General features: G+C 37.1%; 1 protein-coding gene across 3 annotated transcripts; it reads right to left on the reverse strand.

Annotated features, from left to right (window-relative positions):
* Window positions 1-3,885: 3,885 nt before the first annotated feature.
* On the reverse strand, window positions 3,886-12,467 carry LOC144642872 (homeobox protein Nkx-6.2-like). 3 transcript variants are annotated; one of them, XM_078501966.1, is made up of 3 exons: window positions 12,423-12,467; window positions 5,827-6,221; window positions 3,886-4,892 (listed from the first exon to the last, which is right to left on the reverse strand). In XM_078501966.1, the coding sequence occupies exons 2-3, from the start codon at window positions 6,146-6,148 to the stop codon at window positions 4,546-4,548; spliced, it is 669 nt and encodes a 222-aa protein (XP_078358092.1). In that variant the 5' UTR covers window positions 6,149-6,221; window positions 12,423-12,467; the 3' UTR covers window positions 3,886-4,545. The 3 variants fall into 3 exon arrangements, with proteins under 3 accessions (XP_078358092.1, XP_078358093.1, XP_078358091.1); XM_078501967.1 differs by lacking the exon at window positions 12,423-12,467 and having other exon boundaries at window positions 3,886-4,889; window positions 5,827-6,549; XM_078501965.1 differs by lacking the exon at window positions 12,423-12,467 and having other exon boundaries at window positions 5,827-6,543.
* Window positions 12,468-14,507: the final 2,040 nt, after the last annotated feature.

Below are 14,507 nucleotides of genomic sequence, written 5' to 3' on the forward strand. Positions count from 1 at the left end.
ATGGTACATAAGTTTGTAAGGGGTTGGAGCTCTAGGCGGAGCCTCCCCGTACAAAACGTTTTTTGAGTAGCCCCCAGGAACTTTTAATATAATTCAATGTTTTCTTTATACTTGCTCCCTCTAAATTAATCGAATTTAACAGCTTTCTACTTCCAAACCGTTGTTCAAAATGTGAGATGTCTATATTTGGTAAGGCGATGGCCGATTTTGAGCAGCCGTGTGCCCTGTTTTCTTTAAATAAAGTCCTTCAGCATAACACCTCAAGTAAACAAACGTTCATTAACACCAAAATGAAAGGAAATTAACATGTCTGGAGTCAGGATAAGTCTATTAGTGTCAAAAGGCCGTGTAGACGAGTAACAGGTTATTATTACCTCCATGTTTGTCTTGTGTCTCGGTTACTGAAACAGCAATGACTACAGGGATCTATGTACAAGGCGTACAAAAGGGCAAAAACAAAAAACTTATTATAACTTTATACCTTCACTTCATGTAAAATATCAAACACGAGAGAAAGTGAGGGAATCCAAACACCAAGAAGAGAGTTGGAAATACGACGCGCAGCGGAGCATTCTTGACGAAATTCGAGAGTTTTGGAAAGCCGGTGAAACACTGTCTCGAGTGTTTGATATATAACATAAATTGAAGGTAAAATCTATGCTAATTAAGACTGGATATCCAAACTAGGTTAAGGTCTTCTTGAGTATCCCGAGAAAAACTAGATTTCAAGTGCAGACAGATGTTTTTAAATTACTGCTTAGGAATATTTTACCCATATTTAAAAAAAGAGTTTTCATTGCTGAAGTAAAAGCGTCAAAAGAGAAAATTCGATCCGCTACACCACATACCCCCCTCCTCAAAGTAACTCTAGATCTTGTGGTCCCAAGGGGGGGGGCCAGAAGGGAGGCTCGCCCCAGTCCCCCACCCAAACCTTTGAAGATGTCCCCTCGCCCCTGGACCCCACCGAGACTGGGGGACTAAGGACGCTGTTGAGCGAGATGGTGCCGCGACCCCCCGTACCCGAGGCCCGGGGGAGCCGAAGGCCTAAGGGGACCCCCGCCAGTTAGAAAACCTAACTCTCCTTGCTCATTTCCATGCACGTCTACAAGTTTAAGTTGTGAGAATTTCGTAGTTAAACAAAGCAATGCCCCGTATACGTAGTTGACGAATGTGTTGTATTGTATAAAAGAGAAATTTAACACCGATAACTGACTTGAGACACATAAAAAAGCGTTGCTAAGATCAACAAAACTATCCAACTAAAGCAACCGTCATATGCATAACATTAAACATTTGCTTGTTGTGTTTTTCGAGCTAGCTTTCTGCGTGTCATCTTGGAGATAGGAAAATTCCTTTAAGCGAAAGTTTAGCAGCTAAAAATCATTTTGTAAGGCTATTTCATATACTTAAATATGTTAACCGTGCGATACTCGTGCGTTATGTGTTGGACTTAATTATTTTTACTGACACTTCAAGGAGTATTTGTTAATAGTTTTAAAGTTAATACGATTTTAAGTAATTAGCTTCAACCAAAGCACTCTAGTGACAAAAGCACACATCGTTTTTGAAAGGCCCGCTCCGTCTCGACAGTGCATGGCAGAGCCAAGTGGATAAATAGCTTATCTACATACATGTATAATTATCCTTTAATTTTGAGTAGTTTTGGTTAAGGGAGCGCCCTTAATTGTTAGCGTGCGTTGTAATATAGCTCGAACGCCACGATTCAACTATTTCCGGTTTGACTTTCACAAGCTATAATTAAAATTAAATCAAGACAAAAGAATTTGAGCTTTTTATTTAACTTTGTTTGACGTTTCCCTTGAAATTTCCTGTTGAGCTTTAGGTAATCAGTGGTAGGGTCAAATGGCATGCTAGAATAATGCACTTCATAAATGAGTTATTACAGAGATTATTGCCACTTTTCTTCTAAGCTAATAAGATGAATTAAAAAAGATTTACAGTTGACGCAAGTCGGGATTTAGGTGGCACACTTTTTCGTCAGGCTTATCCATCCGGAATGAGCTTTAATGAAGCGCGTCTATGATAATTAGAAGACCCTTTTCTAAGTAAATAACTACGGTTGGCGTGGATCAGGTGGAACGACACAAAACGGTGTTTTGACTTTGATATAGGCTTTAAAAATATGTTGGATAACTTAGAGTAACTTTCCTTTTGGCAAAAGTGATAAATGGTGCTTACGAGTGGGACAATGGAGCGTAACTAATCCAAAAATGAACAGATATTAGGGTCAATTATCACTGCTTAAGCCACAAATAGACTCTAAATTAATGCATGTCAACAACTTTTGTCTACGAAAACATGTTTGTGTCAGTGTAGCAAATAAACTTTTCAATTTTTCTGTCTAGCATTTAATGAAGAGCGTGGTTCAATTTCTTGACGGTTCTGGCATTAGCGCGAATCCATTAGTTTTTAGTTTTCTTATCTACAAGTCTTCAATCATTTTGAGCACGTTCTCAAAAAACCAGCCTCCTCGTCATAAATAGTTATTGATCCGTGTGAATTTCAAACTACATGATCACTATTGTTTTTCTTTGTAAAGTGCTAAATATTGTGGTTGTTCATGTATCGCTGTAATTAAAGCGACACGACCACTATCGGTTTGCTAATAAAGTGCACCTCTACATTACTTCGCCCTACAACTCCCTTTTTTTCACTGGCGTAATAGACAGGCCCTAACTATTGCAGATGTACAAGGAACTACCAGTAATGGAACTTGTTATGGCGTTGTTCCCTTCAAGGGCCCCAGAATTGTTCCAGTGTTATCGATGTTTGGCGGGCATTGAGATGGTCATTCCGTTTAGGTGAAACGTTTCTGATATTTAAGTTCAGACGGTTATCAGACACCAATAGCAATTTTAATTGCAACGTTACAATTAAATATCCGCCTTATAAAATGTATAATTGTATCAACTGGCTTCGTTTGAAACAATATTCTTGGGTTCGAAGTTATCCAATTGTACATTGTACCTGCTAGAATGAACTGTGAATTAAAATTCCTGGCGAGACGCCTTTACATCTCGTTTAATACCAGAGAAGTTTTTTTTAAACATGAAGCGATTCAAACTGGGGATAGAATGAACCTTTTATCTACGCCAAAATAAAATCTTCGTCTCAAAAAAAAAAAAAAAAAAAAAAGACAGAGTAGAGAATACTGAAGCCTAAGGCCTTTGAAATATTGATTTTAGGTGTTGTCACTTCTGCAGTTACGGTTCCATCTGTGTTCTGCATTTTTCAGTTACAGTGTGGGCTATTTCCTAGCGCATTTACCCGTCGAGAAAAGGGATTTAAGGTACTGACATTATTTCACAGTCCAGAAACATTGGCTAAGACAAGAAGTTCGAAAAAAGGAAGAGACGAAAGGAAAAGATATTTGAGTTATAGCTTATAGATAAATGAGATGCGAGATTGGCAGTTTGCGTGTGGCTCATTATTTGAAACCGTAAGCTTGTGGCCAAATTTTAATTGACTAGGTTTAAATATTTAAAGCTACACTAGGTTGAATAACGTTATTTCAAAACCGCAAAGTTTAGTCGTATCGTCGACTAGTCATTACCACCTGCTGTGTATCGCCTACAACAAATTGGCCACCAGAACCGCAGGCATTTGTGTTGAAACATTGGCAAATGTTCATTTTCTGACCGATTAGGGGCAATTTTGGAAGCTGTTTATTCTTTGCAGTTAGTTAAAAACAATCTTTTTGCATAATTTTCCAGAGAAATTTGTGATTCGTGCTCAAAGGCTTGTTGTTTTAAAAAGAGTCAGGCAAACTCTAAAATCATGCATAGCTAAACACAAACATCTTTTAGATGCTTTATCAATTTAAAGCATGAAGATTTTTTATTCACAAACGCATCGTATCCTCAGTACAGACTCCAATTGTTTATTCCAAATGGCATTCGTCAATAGACGATGCTTTCAAACTAAAAAAAACATGACTTTATAAACGGGCGATCTACTGTTTTATTGGGCTAAGATAACAATAATATTTTCCTTCAAGTTATGCAAAAAACGGACCTTTGGTTTTACATACATGAAAAAAATACCGTAGAAAGTTATCCGTATTTCCAAGCATTGTCATTAAAAATTAAAGTTTTGAAGCAATTAGTATCTAATGGAAGTCTACCAAAACACACACAACATATCACTATAAATAGGCGGAATAAACTCCGAAGGAATTCGATATGGGAGTAATTTTCACATTCTGGGTTAAGGATATTTTCAATCACTTGTATAGATTCACTTGATACGTTATCAAGCCTCTACAGTTCATCATTTGCAATAAAATCTATAACATAATTATATTTTATAGCCTATTATTATACATTCGTATTTGACGCTTTTATTATGTTGTAAACCTTCGAGAAACCGTACCCGGATCGCGAATACGAGATGGCGTTCGATCGAATAGCTTAGAATTACTTAGTTCTTGAATAATCCACATTGGCACGAAATTTTTCTCTCCGTTTCAGAATATATTACAGAAAGCAAATGTTTTCTTTTTATCTATATGTTGCTTGTTTCTTATTAAAACCTGTCATCGTCTGGAGAAGGACTCCTCTGCCTTTCGTTAACATCAACTAATTGTGAACCATCAGCTTCTTGGTCGCCGTCGTGCGCTTTTTTCGCGCCCATTTCAGCCGCATGCCGCTTGCGCCATTTCGTTCTTCGGTTCTGGAACCAAACTTTAACTTGGCTTTCTGTCATTCCGAGGGAATATGCCAGTCTTGTCCTTTCCGGACCGGCGAGGTATTTCGTCTGTTCGAAGGTTTTTTCAAGCGCAAATATCTGGTGGCCACTGAACGTTGGTCGAGTGTGTTTCCGTTTTCCGTCTGCGTCTCTTTCGTTGCAGACTGAATGACTCTGGGCCGCTGCTGGAAACATGCAGAAATTGGGAGAACAAACGGTCAACGTTGAGTTAATTCGGGATTAGCAGTGTTAAGCGTTGGTTGTATAATGCAATAAGCTAAAGCACAGGGCTTAGGGTAGCGTATTCGAAACTTGAAATTTGCACTGAAATAGCACGAACAAAATCCTAAGTTGAGGAAAGGATGCTGTATTGCTCACGCAAGAAGCATTTCAAACTGTCTCAAAATCATCCATTTGTCTCTACTCCAAGATGTCTTTTTGATGTGTAAACGCCGTTTGTTTAGGTGTAGGCTTTTAAGCAAATAAAAAGCGCAGAGAGGAAATGAAGAGGATATATGCTTTTCTCAAGGATTATAGTATCTATTATCGCAATACTGTCAAATTAGCAAAGGGAATAATGACCTCGCTGTAGTTAAAGCTTTTCGATAAAATAACTAATAAAACAAAACCGCAATGGGTAAACTAAGCTTCTCGAAGATTAAATTTAATACCTTGCCCGGTCCACTTCTGTGCAGCGGCCAAAAATATTTTCACTCGAACGCAAAAATGTACTGTATGCATTTTTGTTGTTTTGAAGGAAATTATCGTATAGTCAAATATCGTAGCCATACGAAACTTTCACTATCATTTCTCGCAAAATTGTTATTTCGGAGCTTTGTATGGAAACAGTGCGTACTTTTTATAAGAAGCCAAATAATTTTGTATCATCCTAGCAAATTTAACACCAGTTAATAGCAATTTACATAAGATCTCACCTAAGCGTAATGACCAGCGCACAATAACTGTTTAGTCGAGAATGGTATAAATATTTTGGCTTGAAAGTTATTGAGATAAACAATTATTTTAATCTCTTGGCAGCTATGAGGGTAGTCGTCACAAAGCATTGGGCAGAAGAAATCTTTCTGGCAGGGGAAAGCGAAGGTGAAACATGCAACATACCGTTGTATCTTTCTCGCCACTGCGACTGTAGCATAGTACTCCAGAGGTACGATACGCTCGGGCCATAGCCGTACCGCCGCGGTGGTGCAGCAGGGTAAGATCTGTAGTGAGCCGCCGTAGGCATGCTGGTGGGTGGACGAGGGTCCGGCTTGCTTAGTATATCATCAATTCTGTAAGATGAGGTCGGTTTGGTGACAGGGGCTCGGGGTATCGGGGTAACTGGTTGCTTCACACCGGGAGAAACCGGTGGGTAGGGCGGTATGTGTATGTTCCGTGGCTTCACATCCACGAACGGGCTCAGGTAGAAGGATGGCCGCTCCATTGTAGCTTTCTCGTGCTGCTTTGCTGCTCGTTGATCGATCGTCTACAGATGTCGCTCTGCAATGTTTTTCGTCCTGCTCGGGTGTCGAAGAATAAGTTAACATTAATAAACTGCAGTTGACTTTAGCTCTGATGCGCCTGTCAGCAGAGCAGCCAAGCGTAACAAGGTTGATTGATAGGCTGTCGTGGCAAACATTAATTGATATAGTAGGTTTGTAATGGAAGATAGCGAATAATGGAGTGCTCATGAGGCAAGCGGACGAGCTGATTGGTCGATCACTGACAGGTGTTCTGGGAGGAAGCCAGCTTAATGCTCCTAAATGATTGAGGGTTTGTTAATGAATTTGCGTTCCACCTCAAAATAATGTTAGCGAGCGGGAAAAAATCTCGAATCGTCTAACAGCGGGACGATTTTGATGCAGCCTTGAATGAAAAGCTCTTAATTTGCACCCTCAAGAAACATTTACCGATCATTTACAAATTGGCTTCATTTAAGAAGCTGAAATGAACCGTATCTGTAGTCTATTTATAGACCAATTGAAAACAATATATTCGCGCGTCATTGGCAATTTGTCCGTCTTTATGCAATAATTGTTTGCAATGAGAGCAGTCCATGTGTTAAATGTGTCTGTTGGTTTATTACTCGGCGCAAGCCAAACAAAGAGCTCGCCAACTGAATAACAAAGGGATAGAAAAGAAGTGATCTTATAAAATGATAACGTCCAAACAGGGTGTTAATAACAATATCAAAACATAAGAGGTAATGGTTTGAAATAATCCTCAAATGAAGAATTTGGTTTCGTTTCGTCACCTGCTAAAAAAAATATCCTAAAATGAGAAATTTGCCTATTACATTTTACCCCATCTAACTTCGAGCCAACTCCAATATTTCAATTTCCGAAACATTTAATAAGTACAAAGTAGTATTACAACATCGTTATCGTGTTAGCTTAACGTCATTGTAATTTTTGCTTCATGCAAAGAGCGGTCTTGATACATTTAGTGTTTGATGTGTCTGAGAGTTTGAACAGCAACAGAGAGCATCTCATTTCATTTATAATTAACCGTAAAAACGTTTTTCTACTTGAAAATTCTTTTCTTATACATTCACAGTCAAGGGCATAACTGTTCCCTTCGGATGACAACATTTTGCATAACATTACCTTTTTCAAAGACAACAACATGGGGTTTAATTTCCCTTCATTCAGTTTTCATTTAACCAAATTTCAAGTCTTAACAAAGCTTGACACACTGCCGAATATAGTTTTCTTTTTTGTGAGTCGTTTTCCTTCCTATAGTAGATTGATATTTATTGTTTGACTTTCCTGCTAGCTTAAATAAAAATCTATAGCAAATTAAATTAAACAAACATGTTGAGAATAACAAATGAAAACTATTATGATAGCTGAGCTTTTCATCTTCTTAAAACTCATCAAAGTAGCATATATGATTACAAAATTTTCGGATTTTGATAAAGGTGAACTAACATATAATTATATTCTTTTGGGAAAAAGAGAAGACTAGACATATTAAGCTCGTGTCAATATCAGGCCGTAATACTAACTTTGTTGTTGATGTTATTTAAGAGCTGAAATGTTCAATATTCACAACATTCAATTATGAATCATATTAACAGAACGTAATAAAGGGATACAATGAACCACAATTACAAAGATTCAATAGGAAAAAATACTATTTTCTTATTTTATTTAATGTGCCGTTGGGTTAAATCCATTTGTAATAATTGTTATTTGTTTTCATGTACCCTCGTTTCGACAACGAGCTGTCAAGAATGTTTACAACTTTTTCTAAAAGCTCATCTTAATTTGAAAATTGAATAATTGCGGTTTTTGACAAAGGAGTGTGCCAAGACGGGAGCCTAGACAGGTGAAAATGAGGACTAAACATTCATTTTAGAAATTTGCAAATTAAAAGAGTCGAGACTGCTTCCAAATTTATTTGGGAGCACGTAAAAAATTCCGGGGCAAAAAATTATTTGAGAGGACAAAATAGCGCCCTCGTACGCGAGAATTAGCGGCTGAACGTCCAATCATTTGGCAAAATTTTCATTGCTTGAATTTTTTGTAATATATTGCCTTTTCTTTTCAGATGTTTTGTTTAGTTTTCGTGCCATAGTTTTAATAAATATATTGTGAATTTACTTGCTTTTTAGCAGGAAGTTTCATCTATCTTCGTCTTAAATATATCCGAGACAAAAAAACATTTTGGCATCATTCGTTTGTGTGTTTGTTTGACGATAATTATCATTTTGAGTATCATTGGGTTTCTTTTTAAATAATCATATCTCTAAATAAACTTAATGGATTTTCTTTGAGTTCATAGAATGAAATTGCGATGAGCTCCATTAAAATTCTACCAGAACCAAGATGCATGTAAGACAACATTTCGAACATGGCACTGGTCAGGTTTTGCCAATATTGTAATCTATTTCAATCCTCTTATCGTCAATCTTCTTCACTTCGTTATGTCACTTTCTTTCATTTGTCGAGTACTGTTGTACAAAGGTATTCTTTAAACTCCTCAAAATCATAATGCTAATCCATATGTCCAAAGTACTTTCTCATATGAATTGGCCGAATAAGTTATAATGACAAATGGTCTGATTGTATTGTATTAGAATTAATTTTACTGGCTCTCTGGCACGTTTCAACTTGATAAACGTTCATTCCTATCTTACACCACGATGAACAATAAACACATCTTTAATTACTTATAAAACTATTATTTTGGGGTTTCCTTCAATTTGAAAGTAACTTTGTGCCTAAGAAAAATTACTTGACTAAAGCCCGGGGGGGGCACTCAAAGAAGTTTTATACGGGGAGGCTCCGCCCCAAGCTCTTACCCCTTACCCTTTTATATACCATTTTCACAGAAATTGTACCCCTTTCGTATACCTTTTACTGAAAAAAGGTACCCCTTTCATATACCTAAAAACCATGGTATAGACTTAGAACTAGACGTTTTCTTGTCATTTTCATGTTGCGCTTTATAAATTAAAATAATACAGCCATAAAGTGCGTCTGTTCGAAATATTTCAATTCAAGGCCCTTTTAAAAACCTAAATGACGGATTTACATACCCTTTCATATACCTAAACTTGTGAAATCCCTACCCTTTTATATACCTGAAGCCTAAAAAAGGTACCCCTTTCGGGCGGAGCCTCCCCGTATAGGCCATTATATGGAGTACCCCCCCCCCCCGGGGACTAAAGACCCACAACCCTTTCCTGAAAAAACTCACGAGCATTAGCTTACCTGAAATTCTTATTTGAGGTCATCAGGTAGACAGGAATATACTGAGCTAAACCTTTCACATACCTTTAGTAAGGTACTGCATATATTTTCTTAACTTTTCACTTAAGTAACCCCTTAAAATACTTCGATGAATCAACCGTTCGGTGGGTCTGTTCAAGATATTTTGAAATGCCTTTTTAAATAAGTAAAGGACAGTTTTCTCTACCCTTTTTCTATACTCTAACAAATGAAATCCATATTTACTTACAGCGTGAAGAAGGCACCCCTTTGGAGCGGAGACTCCCTGCAAAGGAGGGAGTACGCCCCTGGGATTTTTTAGAGCCCAGTTGCATGAATTTCATTATGTACCTTAAAATTTCTTCCACCCCCTCAAAATAACATAACATGAATATTAACCCCAAATTTTTGACGCAGAAATTCGGTCAAAAACGATCCCTGGATGTAACTTATTATAGGAAATTAACGCTTGTGTTATTTAAGGTATTTGAAATTAACGCGACTTAAATTAACGCGAATTGAAGGACAAATTACTTCCCAATAAAAGAAATTAACGCGAAAGAGGGGGTAACATTTCAAAATGAAGGAAATTAACGCGACGTACACAACAGAAACAAGTTTATTTCAACACTTGTAGGCGTATAATCTTAAACGAAAACAATGTTTGTGGTACTTTTCCCACTTTGAGCGTTCTTCAAGGTATCAATGATAGTGACAGCTAAAATTATGCTTTTTTCTTGGAGTCAAGAACATCTGGAATGTAACGAAAAATTGGGGCCAAAATAATGGAAATTAACGTCATGGAAATTAACGCTCCACTTAATTAACGGCGCGGAAGTTAACGTTAACAAAAATTAACACGACTTAAATTAACGCGAAAGTTTGAAATTCGCGTTAATTTCCTATAATAAGGTATTTTATATTAAGTTTTAACGCTTAATAAATGCATTATCGTGATATAAATGCATTATCGTTATCATTAAGAAAGAATATGAGTTATTCCGATTATATTAAGGAGGCGATTTACCTGAAGGCCGTTTTCCAATGCTCAATGTGTATTTATCGGAAATATCTTGCTCGCGTTTAAAGCAATCCGAAAATGCTTTAGTCATTTCATATACCTGCGGTGTTTTGTGAATTTTTGGGTGATTTTTGGCATTATTTGGGAGGAGATAACTTTTCTCGAATGATTAGTAAAATTTAGAGAAACAGGAAATATTGGGGATTTAATGTGATTTTAAAATTAGAATTTGAAGTTTAAAATTGGTAGACGGACACCAGTTAGCCCCCTGACAACCTGGAGTGCTCTGGCGTGGGGGTCAACTGTTTGGTGGTGTTTCAAAAACTTTTTTCTTTCTTAAATCCCTTCTTTAAACCTCTCAAAATTTCATTCAAATTTAGGTAAAACCCCACCTTAAGTCTGTTGATTTTTATATTCGAATATGCTTAAAGATTTTTGTCATTTGTTTGTTGATTGTAGAACTTAGAGTTTGAAAATGTTAGAGAATTTTAACATAGCCTTTTTTTCTGTTAACATATTTTTTACATTATAATAACGGCCATTTTTGAAATCCAAAATTCGGTCTAATACTAAGCCTCTCCGAATAAACGCTCACCCGAAAATGAGCACAGTACACCAAAAAACCTCTTGAACAAAAACAGCCCAATGCTCAGGGCTTATATTGTGAATGTTATGGTATATCAGGGTATATTTTTCAATTAGTTCATTAGTTCTTTTGCTATTGTTTTATCTTGAAAAGGAATCAGATAGTTGTCACTGTTTGGACTGAAAGGATTAGAGAAAGTTAACGACTAATTCAACTAATTAACCTCGACTCAAATTAATTATATGGGATTACACGACTTACCAGTTGTTCTCATCTGATCAATCTTAAGTAAACCTTTAAGAAGATTTGAAATTGTGTTTGAAACCCACCATTTTATTTGATCGCTTTTGTACTATTGTACACTCTTGCGAACTTCAGTGCCATCGGTGTTACCTTTAGAACAAATTAAATAGTAACCCACCATGCTACGGACTCTTTTCATCGCATAACGCACAGGATATGATCTGCCTTAAGATTCCTGACAACCTCTCCATTCACAGATATGCAAATAAAGATTCATAACGAGCGAAATGTGGCAAGCTTAGCACGTCTCGAGATGGGATTAAAAGATTAACACGCAGAAAAAACTAGCACCATGTTTGTGTTGCGTCTGATGTATAGTGTGTTTTGGCCTTTGTTGGGGTAGGTTTTGTATCTGCTGACCGAGTTTGATTTACTAACTCACAGGAAAATAAGTTGCAGAATACTGGAAAACATAATTTAAAAAGTGACTAAATTTCAATACTTCTAGATCAGTGTTCTGGAGCAATGTTTGCGTGGCGTTAAACGGTGAGCGGAAGCGCTTAATACAAACAAACACCAATTCACCAATTTGTAATTAACGCATTCTTCTACTTCCATTTGTAAAAGAGTAATAATGGGCAGCAGTTTGGATTGAACAAAAGGAAATGATTTACCCTAACAAAAGAGTTAAGCCGCCTTTTCAATTATACTTAATTAGAACATGCTTGATGCTTTCTTTACGGACGCTTCTTTACGGACGCTTCTTTACGGACGCTCATGTCATTTTTGTTAACGTTCCACTATACCACACTCCCTTCACTTTCGAAACTGACCATGTATTAAGTTTATTATAAAAAGTCCCAAAATTTTCATTTTGAATGATATTCTAAAGCAAACAGAACCACACGAAGATGAAACTTTTGAACGGTAACATTAATTTTACGATTTAAATAGTTGAAAACTGACGCCAATGGATGGGACTTCGATTCTGAGATATCTAGGACTGGCTTATCTTTTGGTCAGAAAATAAAGAGTACTTTTGTTTACATCTACAAGGTTTGAGATAATCTCTCAATAAATCCATTGACTTTTCCATCTCGTGTACAAAACTGAAAGAAGCCACACTGTTTTGCTATTGAATTAAGTAACTTACTTGATTTGCCCTGATGTCTTTGAAGAACACAACTGAGACACACCTGCCCCTCTCTTTAAGGTTCGTGGCACATGTGCCAGACTTCAACCGTGCTGCGATGGAGTAATTTCCTGTTTACTTTTCCATAAACATTATTAAATCGATCCCATTAATAAGAGCTTGGACATTGTATTTAACTTTGTTTGACAGTTTCCTTTAGTTTTCTTGTTCGCCTTTGAGAACCAACAACAGCACGGGGTCAAAGGCCATCCAAAAATAAACTGCCGTAAACGAATAATTCCCAAGTTTTTGTCAACTTACTTTTGAGTTATACCGCTGCTAGAAAGTGAACTTAACGTTGTTTTGGTGTAGTTTTCGAATAACGACATTCATGCAAGAACACTCTTTTCACCAACTACCAAGCAGAAAGCCTGTTTAAAGGCTAAGCGTGCAGCGGTGAAATAAAAAAAGCTAACTGAAAGACTTGTTGAACGTTTATTAGATAGCTAGTTACTGTAATTGCAGTTCTTTTCAAACCTATGTATAGAAAGTATTATACACCTCGTATATTAAATGCTAGATTATTGTACATTTTGTGTATTGAAGTGCTTTTCCGACGTTCAAGGTTGCCCTGTGCAACTTGCAAACTTTTCCGTTTTGGTGCTTTTTTTCTCTACAGACTAAAGAATAGACCTGAATAGAGGACCCGTTTGAAAACCAGCAAGAGCTGACAAGGCTTCCCCTCTAAAAATAGTATTTTTTTGCTTATTTGACGCCTTCAGTCGGCTTAGTGGAAAACTGTATATAAATTTTCCTTATCAAATGATCACAAAGTCCAACATGTCTTTCATAAGAATATTGATAAGGGGGAATTAATTTATCTACAATCTATTTTTTCCACTCAACTATATCAGGACATAAAAATGTTAACACGCCTTACATCTCACAAAAAACGGAAACCACACTTGAAGGTCAATTAAAATAATTGAAGTCAATATCCGTATGCCGAGTAAATAGCTCGCGGTATTAGAAAATAAGTTCATTATTCAAAGAGGTGTTGGTTTCTATATTGCTTCAGTTAAATAAAGAAAAGTTTCATTCTTCCAGAGACAACACCTGTTGCTAAGCTATGCCAATGAATTTCAAGAATGCCAGCCAGCACTTGTGATACTGGCGGTTGAAATTATCAGTGGTTAAATTAAAGGGGCTAATGAACGAACAAAAATCCAGGTCTGACATAGTTTCTAAAGCGATCTTAACTTATGGCGGAGACCATAAATTACACTAGGGTAACATATCATTTATATTAACAAAGAGAAAGGGGCAGATTTTAACAACTCTTGTTTGCATCCTTTTCCATTACAGTCGAAGCTCTCGTAAGCGGACACCCTCGGGACGCGGAAAAAGTGTCCGTAACTGGAGCTGGCCGCTTACGAGAATGGTTCTCGTAAGCGGCCACTGGAGGTGTAGAGGATAGATGGCCGCTTACGGAAGTATATGCATCCCGGGATGCATGTAAGGGGTGTTTCGAAAATGTAACCAGACGTGGATGACGGCAAAACAAACACTGAAATATGGTACTGTAATTACTGTAAAATCATTGTGACGAACGGCGATGTGAAGTTGATTGATAAAAATAAGATACAGAGGTTGTTAATAGGATTTTCTTTGGGTTGTCCGCTTACGGGAGCTTAAAAACAAAGAAAAAGTCTAAGTCGTAATCTCTGAAAGTGTCCGCGGCCGCTTACGGGAATGTCCGCTTACGAGAATGTAAAAATACAGAGTTTGTATGGGAGTTAAAACGGGGTTTCAAACAAGGCGGCCGTAAGTAGAGCTGTCCGCTTACGAGAGTGTCCGTTAAGGGAGCTTCGACTGTATCTGACTTTGAACTTTTGAGAATGATTCAGAGTTTCAGAAATTCAGTTTATAATAAATGCTATTATTTTCACCTTCTTTTGCACAGTTTCATTGATTTTGAAAACTTTTTTTAGTAATTTTGGGCGGTTTTTTGACGTTTTGGAAAAATTTTGAAATCCAAGATGGCGGATCCAAGATGGCGGCTGTTTTGACATCACGATGCAATTGTCACGTGATGTGACGTCATCA

Source organism: Oculina patagonica, chromosome 2 (assembly GCF_052425735.1).
Source record: "Oculina patagonica isolate OP01 chromosome 2, crgOcupat, whole genome shotgun sequence".
NCBI classification, from domain to species: domain Eukaryota; kingdom Metazoa; phylum Cnidaria; class Anthozoa; order Scleractinia; family Oculinidae; genus Oculina; species Oculina patagonica.